This window comes from Eimeria acervulina, genomic scaffold (genome assembly GCF_000499425.1).
Source record: "Eimeria acervulina Houghton genomic scaffold, Eah_scaff509, whole genome shotgun sequence".
NCBI lineage: Eukaryota > Apicomplexa > Conoidasida > Eucoccidiorida > Eimeriidae > Eimeria > Eimeria acervulina.
This window is the reverse complement of record NW_013547297.1, coordinates 1-9,298: the sequence shown is the minus strand read 5'-3', so window position 1 is coordinate 9,298 and position 9,298 is coordinate 1. Positions and strand designations below refer to the sequence as shown.

The following is a 9,298-nucleotide window of genomic DNA, read 5'->3' as shown; positions in this document are numbered from 1 at the left end:
GCTGCGAATGGGCAGAGAAAGAGGGCGACCCCGTGAGCGAAATGCAACTGTCTCCTCTTGCTTTTTTCTCTCTATTCTTGTGTCTCTTCCATCCCAACTGTCTCCTTTCTTGTTTCTATTTACTCTTGCGGCCTTTGTCTTGCGCTTTCATTATCTTGTCTCACCTCTCTCTGGTGTCTCCTTCCTCTGGTGTCTCCTTCCTCTGGTGTCTCCTTTCGCGGGTGTCTGCCTTCTCAGGCGCCGCCCATATTGTATGCCGCGTCATTGATGTGCTTTCGTTCTCTCGTACCTCCTCTCCCTCTTCTCTTTTTAGTCGTGTGTCTCCTTCTTCTTGGTGTGTCTGTTCTGTTGTATGTTATTCTCTTGATATGTGTTTTTTTGTCGTATGTCTTTTTTGTCTTGCATCTACTCTCCGATCTCCTTCAAGTGTCTCCTCCATTGTATGTTTCTTTGTCTTGTGCCTCCCCCTCCTTTTGTCTCCTTTGTCTGGTGTCTCCTGTATGGGCTGTCTCCTCCCACCGGCTTGCTATATCTTCGGAGTCTCTTTTCTCTTTTGTGTCCTCATTGTAGTGTCTCCTTCCCTTCTTCTTATGCCGACGTCAGAGGTTTTGTTGCTCCTTTGGGTGTACACAGCAGCAGACTGCAGTTTTCATTGCTTGCTTGTCTCTCTTGTATGTCTCTTCGACATCCCCTCTGTCTGTCTCTCACTGACCTGCCTCCTAGGAAACGATGTTATGCTTGTCTCTTGTCTCTGTCTCTATCTTTGTCTCTATCTTTGTCTCTGTCTCTGTCTCTATCTCTTTCTCTGTCTCTATCTTTGTCTTTGTCTCTATCGTTGTCTCCTCCTCTGTCTTTCTGTCCCTATCTTTGTCTCTGTCTCTATCCTTATCTATGTCTCTATCTCTCTCTTTGTCTCTGCCTCTCTCACTCTAAGTATAAATTGCAGCCTCCCTCTGTCCTCTGTGTCCTTGTCGTAGTCTTTCGTTTGCCGTTTTGCTTTTTTCTTCTTTCTGTTTGTTCGGCTGAGTTGTAAGGGTGGGGTTGCTGTAGTTGCTACGCTGCATGCGTCTGCGGGAGCAGCAGCAGCAGCCGCAGGCGTCGCAGCAGCAGTAGCAGCAGTATAGCTGCTGCTGTTTGCGTTGTTTGTTTTTGTCTTTAAGGGCGGCTACTTGGGAGAGAGAAAGAAGAAGAAGGTGCTGTCGGTCTGCGGTAGCAGGTGCTGCTGCTCCTGCATCATCAGCTGCTGCAGATGCCTCTGCTGCAGCAGCCGCATCAGCTGCGGCTGCTTCTACTGCTGGAGGCGCTCCAGCTTCTTCCGTGGGTTGTTCCGCGGCTAACAGCAGCAGCAGCAGCACAGGTAGCAGCAGCAGCGGCGCAGGCAGCAACAACAACAGTGGCAACAGCAGCAGCAGCAGCAGCAGCAGCGGCAGCAGCACGTACGCATTGCTGCTGTCTGCTTTGCCTAAGGTAACAGGCGTTTTCTTTGATAGAAGCCAGGAGCGATGGGTGTCTTCAGTTTATGCAGCAGGAAGAAATATGAAGTCTTACTTTCCGGTGTATAAACACGGGTTTCTAGAGGCGAGGCATTTAGCTATCTTACAGCGCATCTCTCAGGTTGCACTTAAAGGCAGAGCAGCTGCTGCTGAGCCTGACGCTTCTTCAGCAGCAGCAGCAGCAGCTGCTGCCGCTGCTGCTGCTGCACCTGCTGCTGCTGCAGCTTCTGTTGCTGGAGGTTTGGAATTTGATACGCTGCTCCAGCCCCTCGCGAACTCAAGGGAGTCTGCTGCACGTCCAAGCAGCAGCAAAGACCTGTGGGGAGATGGTCCTGCTGCTTCGCATGCAGCAACAGCAACAGCTGCAGCACAGGCAGCAGCAGCTGCAGCTACACCAGCAGCAAGACATCCGGAAATAGAGGGGCAGCGCGGTGGTGTCTCTTCAGTTGAAACCTTTGCACACAGACCGGGGGGACGTGCGGCTAGGCAGGAGACAGAAGAGCAGCAGCAACAGCAGCAGCAACAGCAGCAGCAACAGCAACAGCAGCAGCAGCAGCAGCGAACAGCACAACAACTTCTCTCGGATTGCGTAGGCAGCAAGGCACTCCTTCAAGGCCAGGAGTCTCTCGACAGTCAGACGGATATCAACTTCAGTGAGCGCATAACAGCAGCAGCAGCAAAGGCAGCAGCAGCAGCAGCAGCAGCCCAGGAAGCAGTAGCAGCAGGGGCAGGTGTAGCAGCTCAGGCAGCAGTAGCAGCAGCAGCAGCAGCACATGCAGCAGAGGCAGCAGCAGGCGCCATCCGTCGCTTTCTTCGTTTTTCTTCCAATGGTGTTTTGGGGGTGGGGTTGGGGGTTTAAAGTAGTTAAACAAAACAAAGACAGAAAACAGCACACACATTATAATATTTATATATATATATATATATATATATATACGCATATGTATGCATATGTATCTATCGGTCTAGGCTCACCCGGCTTGCATGCTGCTTGAGTGTTTTATATTATTTAGTTGTTTATGCATTATATTATTAATTTATTTATAAATTTATTTGTTTATTTGTTTGTTTATTCTGCGTTTAGCGTTGAAGGCGTTGGCGTTGGACGCATCTTCGCGCAGCTCTGTCTTCGCGCTGTCTCCTTCTCTGAGTATCTCTGCATCACCGCAGGCAGCAGAGGGCTTTTCTTCTGTGGATGCTGCTGCTTCTGCTGCTGCTGCTGCTGCTGCTGCTGCTTCTGGTGGTGGTGGTGGTTCTGGTGGTGCTGCTGCTAGTGCTTTGTCTTTGCCTCCCGGCTTGCTGCGAGGGAGACAAAATAGCAGCAGAGAAGAGTGGAGTTGCTTGCTGCAGCAGCAGCAGCAGCAGCACGGAGACAGCAGCGCTGCTGCTCTCTTTTCTCGTTTCCTTGGCTATGTAGCAGAGGACCTCAGGCCGTGGGAGAGGGGCATCATATGGATAAACAGCAGCAGCTGCAGCAACCGCTGCAGCACCAGCAGCAACACCAGCTGCTGCTGTTGCTGCAGCGGCAGCTGGCTCGTAATGCAGCCCAGAAGAGGTCGCAGCGGAAGACAGATGGAGACGGTTGTCTCCGTTGATATATCAGAGACGTTGGAGGAGACAGTACAGGTGACTCTCAGCTGCTGGCAGGCGCAGAAGCAGGAAAAGACGAACGTCGCAGCTAACCGCAGCAGCAGCAGCAGCAACAGCAGCAAGGTGGGGGATGTGGCGCTGGAGCTGTTTAAGCAGGTGAAGGACCGCCTCTGGCAAAAGAGAGGACGAGAGAAACAGACAGCAGATGCAATGTCAAGAAAAACAAAGTCTGCTGCTGCTGATTGCAAGCAGCAGCAGAAGCAGCAGCAACAGCAGCAAGAGCAACAGGGACCGCTGCAGGGAGACGCGTCTTTGAGGCTGTTGAAGCTGGAAGGAGACGCAGATAATGAGGCAGAGGCAGATGGAGAGGGATTGTTGTCTCCTAACGTCACAGCAGCAGCAGCAGCAACAGGAGCGGATGGAGATGGAGCAGCAGCTGCAGCAGCAGCAGCAGCAGCATTAGCAGCAGCAGAGGCTGTCATGTTGGCTGTACGTGCAGCATATCTTCGCGCTGTTGATTTGTTAGGTAGGCCGTCGATGCCTCTACGAGAAGATGTCCTCTCTAAAGAAGAAGAGGGAGGCACTTCTTCGTTGCTGCAGAAGCAGCAGCAGCAGCAGCAGCGAGAGGGGGACCCGCTGCTGCATCCTGGGACGCTTGGCTTGCGGCCTCTGCTGCAGCAGCAGCAGGAAGAAGAAAGAGAAGCTGCAGCAGCTTCTGCTGATATGGAGAGTCAACGCGGCTGCCGCACATCAGCAGGTCGCAGCAGCCGCAGCAAGTCGAGGGAAGACAGCAGCAGCAACAGCAGCAGCAACAGCAACAGCAATAGCAATAGCAACAGCAGCAACGGAAACAGCAGCAACAGTAGCAGCCCCAACAACCTGCAACTCCTCCTTCGTAGCAACAGCAGCCCGAGCAGCATGAACAACATCAGCAGCAGCAGCAACAGCAACAGCCTGAGCAGCAGCCTCAGGAGCAACAGCATCAGCATCAGCAGCAGCATCAGCAGCAGCATCAGCAGCAGCCCAACTAGCAGCAGCACCACCATCACGAACAGCAGCAGCATGACAAGCACAACGACCACAACGAGCAGCAGCAACGGCGGTAGCAGCAGCAGCACGACAACAAGCAGCAGCAGCAGCAGCAGCAGCAGCAGCAGCAGCAACAGGAGCAGGAGTCGGAGCAGCAGACGCAGCAGCATGCGTCGTCGGTGTGGGGGGGCTGTAAGCAGCAGTGCTAGCTGGAGCAAGTCAGTGCTGACTCGCTTAGCTGTATCTCTAAAGCCCTGGCCTCGGGGTGTCAGCTGGGCTTCCTCTAGTTGTCGCTGGTTTGCTGTTGTTCGTCTGTCTTCGGGATGCCGCTTAGCTAAGACCTTTCATCCTAATACAAAGGGAGGAGTTGAAGGTGCTTATAAATTAGCTTGTGCATTCTTATTAAACTTTAGACAAAATATCAACACTGAAGACATACATCTACATAATAATAAAGACATCATGCAGCATACTCTCATGCATAAACTCAAATGCTGCACTACACCACATTCTAATGCACCTGTACACCAAGTGCAGCAAAAACAGCAGCAGCAGCAGCAGCAGCAGCAGCAGGAGCAGGAGAGAATGCAACAGCATTTGCAGCTACATAGACAAATACAGATCCTGCAGCAGCAACAAAGACAGACGCAACAGCAGTTGCATTCACATCAACAAATCATGCAGCAGCAGATCCGCAGCCAGCAGCAACAGCAGCAGCTGCAGGAGACTGCTGCTTCGGAGGCAGGTGGTGGTGCTGCTGCTGTTGCTGCTGTTGCTGCTGCCGGGGTGGAGACAGCTGACCAGCGGGAGACTGCAGCAGCACGAGAAGCAGCAGATGCGCTGCTGCCTGCTTCCTCAGCCTGCAGCAACTTGTTAGTTGCCTTGGAGGAGCTGCACAGCAGCAGCAGCAGCAGCAACAACAGCAGCAACAGCAGCAGCAGCAGCAGCAGCAGCAGCAGCTTTAGTTCAGCATTGGCTTCCAGAGGGAGAGAAGACCTCGAAGATGAGCTGGAAATGCAGTGGAGGAGAAGAGACAGAGAAATTGAAAGACAAACTCGCAGCAGCAGCAGCAGCAGCAGCAAACAAGACCTTGAACGACAGCCGCTGCTGCAGGCTAACAACGACTTAGGGGAGGCGGTGCTCTCTCTGAAGCTTCAAGGGTTAAGTGCAGCAGCAGCAGCTGCAGCTGCTGCTGCTGCTGCTGATAATGCTGCTGCTGCAGGCAAAGCGAGCAACGGACATTCTTTGCAAGGAGAAGAGAGACAGACAGCAGCAGCAGAGGAGACAGCAGCAGAGGAGACAGTTAAGACTGCTGATGTTTTTTCTTGCAAAGGAAGCACAAACAAAAACAGAGACGAAGAGGGGCTTAGGGTTAATGTCTTATCTTTGCTGCAAGCAAACAAAGATGCAGCAACAAACGAATTGCTGCTGCAGCTGCAGCAGCTGCAGCAGCAGCAGCTGCTGCAGCAACAGCAGCACCAGCAACAACAGCAGCATCAACAGCAGCACCAGCAACAACAGCAGCAACAGCAACAGCAGCACCAGCAACAACAGCAGCAACAGCAGCAGCTGCTGCTGCAGCAGGAGGAGGAGTGCAGGGGAAGCAAAGGGACAGCAGCAAAGGGCGTTGGAGGTTTATTAACGAGAATAAACTTTGACTTTATTGATGGGGTCGCGGAGACACCCGAGAGGAGACAGACATCTGAGGAAGAGACAGACACACGAAGAAGCAGCAGAGATAAGGGGGTGAGGCAGCAAATATATAAAATCAAATAAAATAAAAACAGCAAGAGAGAGAAAGAGAGAGAGAGAGACAAAAGACAGACGGAGACAGAAGAAAGAGAAGAAAGTAAACACAAAGGAGAGAGAGAGAAAAAAAAAGCAGAGATAAAAGGAGACAGATAAAGAAGCAGATAGGAGATATAAAGGACAGAGAGAGATATATATATAGATATATATATGAGACAGCCAGAAGAGGAGACAAAAGGAGACAGTAAATAATGCAGAGACAAAAAAAGAGAGAGAAGGTGAATGGAGGGAGACAGAAGAGAGAGAGGGTAAAGAGAGACAGAAGAGACAGACAAAAATAGACATAGCAAGACAGAGACACAAGAGACAGACAAAAAGGGACAGAAGAAAGAAAGAGTATCGGAATAGAGAGAGAGTATAAGGAGAGTATATATATATATATATAGAGAGAGAGAGAGAGAGTATAAGGAGAGAGCAGAGAGAGACAGAGACAGAGACAGAGAGCGAGAGTAGGGGGAGACAGACAAAAAATAGATATATAGAGAGAGAAAGAAGAGAGATAAGGAGAGACAAAAGAAAGAGAGATGGGCGAAGCCTTCCACTTGGTTTAGAGACAGTTAATTTATTCTTCTCTTAACTTTAGAGACACATTGTATTTATAATTAATTTTGTTTAAGAGGGAGTTTATTTATACTTGTGTTAACTTCGGAGACAGTTTATTTATTCTTCTGTGAGACAGTCGTTTGTTTATTTGTTTATTTCGCTTAGAGACAATTCATTTCTTACTAACTTTGTTTAGGAGAAAATTTATTTATTACTTTGTTTAGGAGACAGTTTATTCATAGTCTTGTCTTCGGTTTAGAGACAGTTTATTTCTACATATGTTTGTTGAGGAGTATTTCTTTACATTTACTTTCTCTTCGTTTAGAGACAGTCTAATGAATGAAAAGACAGAGAAAGGTATTAGCAGTGAGGCAGAAAATAAATTAAACTCCGGGTGTATTGACAGCACGTGTTTACGCATTAGTATATATATATATATACATGTATGTGTGTGTATGTAAATGTATGTATGTAAAGTAGAGAGACGCATTATACGTATATGTATATATGTAAAAGATATATACATATATATATATATATTTATTTATTTATTTATGTATGTTTACATACATACAAATTTTGTATGTAAATAGATAAGTGCAAATATATATATATATATATATATATATTTATGAAGTCTTTCGGCTTACCGTTGCATGGGTAGGTGTATGCAAGCATTATTTGTGTATTTGTTTATGTTTAGTTTGTGTTTGTTTGTTTGTTTGTTTGTTTTTGTTTTCTTTAGAGGAATAAAACAGAAGAAGAAGAAGAAGAAGAAGCTGCGCTGTCTCTGCAGCGCGAGTTGGTGTTGAGGTGTCTGCACGATTTGCGCAGTTGCAGTTTTTTGTTGTTTGAAGCTGCTTCATTAAAAGAGAGATTAGCTTCTGTAGATATGCATTTGCAGTGGGTATCTAGAGCGCGTGCAGGCAAACATATTCGAGTGTATATACAGCTATTTGAACCCCTTCTTTTCTTCGGTAGACTCCCTAGTAGAATGCCTATAGAAACTCAGCGAGTGTTCTTTGGGGCTCTAGATGCATTTGCTGCACTTCTACGCCTTTCTAGTATATATAATAATAATAATAATCAACAAAGTCTCAATAGCAGCGATGCAGAACACAACCGATGCACACAGTAACACACTGGCTATTCATAAACCCTCTCCTCCCTTCCATTCGAAAAGACAAAACAGCTAGCTAGCTAGCTAGCTAGCTAGCGGGAGGCTAGCTGACAGTACCTGCTTGCTCATAGAACTCACGAGTCACTGGCTAGGTAGCTAGGTAGCTAGGTAGCTAGATAGCTAGCTATCTAGCTGACCTCATGACTGGCTAGCTGGCTAGCTAGCTAGCCAGCTAGCTAACTAACGGGTGGCTAGCTGACGTGGGAGTGGATGCATCGCATGCAGAAGGTTTTCTTTTTAGCGAGCTGCCTATACAGCTTGCGGTGTATAGGCAGCTCTTTGTGTTATGAGAGGGGCGTTCAGAGGAAAAGAGCAAGAAAATGAAGACAGAAGAAAAAGTAAATAAAGGGGGGACAGTTTTGTTGATTTTGTTTGTTTGGTGCTGTCCTCTCCATTGTAATTATAAGACCGCGATTCTAATATATATATATATATATTTACATATATATAATTTATATGTAATATACATATATAATATATTATGTACATATATATATATATATATATATGCATGTTATTTATAGTATATCTCTATATATATCTGATATATGTAATATATATGATATATAATAAATATAATATATATAATATATAATATATATACATATATTATGTATATATATAACAAACATAATTATATGAATGCTGCATTTACAATATATTTACGCAAGTGGAGGATAATTTGCAGTTGCTGCCTTCGGGTGTCTCCTCTGTTTTTTCTTTGTCTTTTCTTTTCTCGCTTAATTTTTTTTAGTTTACCGCTTCTTGTTTTGTTTGTTTGTTTGTCTCCTCCGGCTTGTTCTGCTGAAGGAGACGCGTTAACAGCAGCAGGAGCAGCAGCAGCAACAGCAACAGCAGCAGCAGCAGCAGCAGCAGCAGCAGCATTTGCAGCATTTGGTGGGGTTACTTGGGTGTGGTTTTATCAGCAAACAAATCGACTGAAGAGGCATCACGTTGTATGAAGCGAGCTGTAGCTAACGAGGCTTCAGACCCTAAACCCTAAACCCTAAACCCTAAACCCTAAACCCTAAACTCTTGAAGAGAATACGGGTATTCAGGGCGCTGCGGGCCTCGTCTTTTTGCTTGCAAATACAAACGAGTTAATTTTGTTTTTTTAATAGAAATGTTAGAAGCGTTGCATGCACGCCTTTGCTAGAGGTGTATATATATCTTACTTACTCTACTTTGATCTTTTATAAAGAGATATGTTTTTATTTATTACAAAAAGAATTTTAATATTAGTTTTGTTATTAGTATAATTATTATTATTTTATTATTTGTTTATTTGTTTATTCACTGCAAGAAGAATTTAATTGTTAGTTTAATTATTAGTTATTATTATTACTGTATACAGAGAATTTCGTTATTAGTTTATTATTAATATTACTATTAATTATTATTATTATTAATTAATAATAATAATAGTAGTAATTATTATTATTATTTTGGTTGATATTTTAATGTTATTATTTACAAGGGGAGTTTCATTGTTAATTTCTTAATTACAATTTTTGCTCGGGTGTTATATATATATATATATATATGCATGCATGCATATATATACCTATATATATATAAACCTATATATACGTATATATATATATATGTATATATATATATATATATATATATATACATATATATATATATATAT

General features: G+C 45.4%; 1 protein-coding gene across 1 annotated transcript; it reads left to right on the top strand.

Moving 5' to 3' along the window:
- Positions 1–1,536: 1,536 nt before the first annotated feature.
- EAH_00040960 (hypothetical protein, conserved) lies at positions 1,537–5,888 on the top strand (the record flags this gene model as incomplete). Its single annotated transcript, XM_013391831.1, has 2 exons — positions 1,537–2,323; positions 2,578–5,888. The coding sequence occupies 2 exons, from the start codon at positions 1,537–1,539 to the stop codon at positions 5,886–5,888; spliced, it is 4,098 nt and encodes a 1,365-aa protein (XP_013247285.1).
- Positions 5,889–9,298: the final 3,410 nt, after the last annotated feature.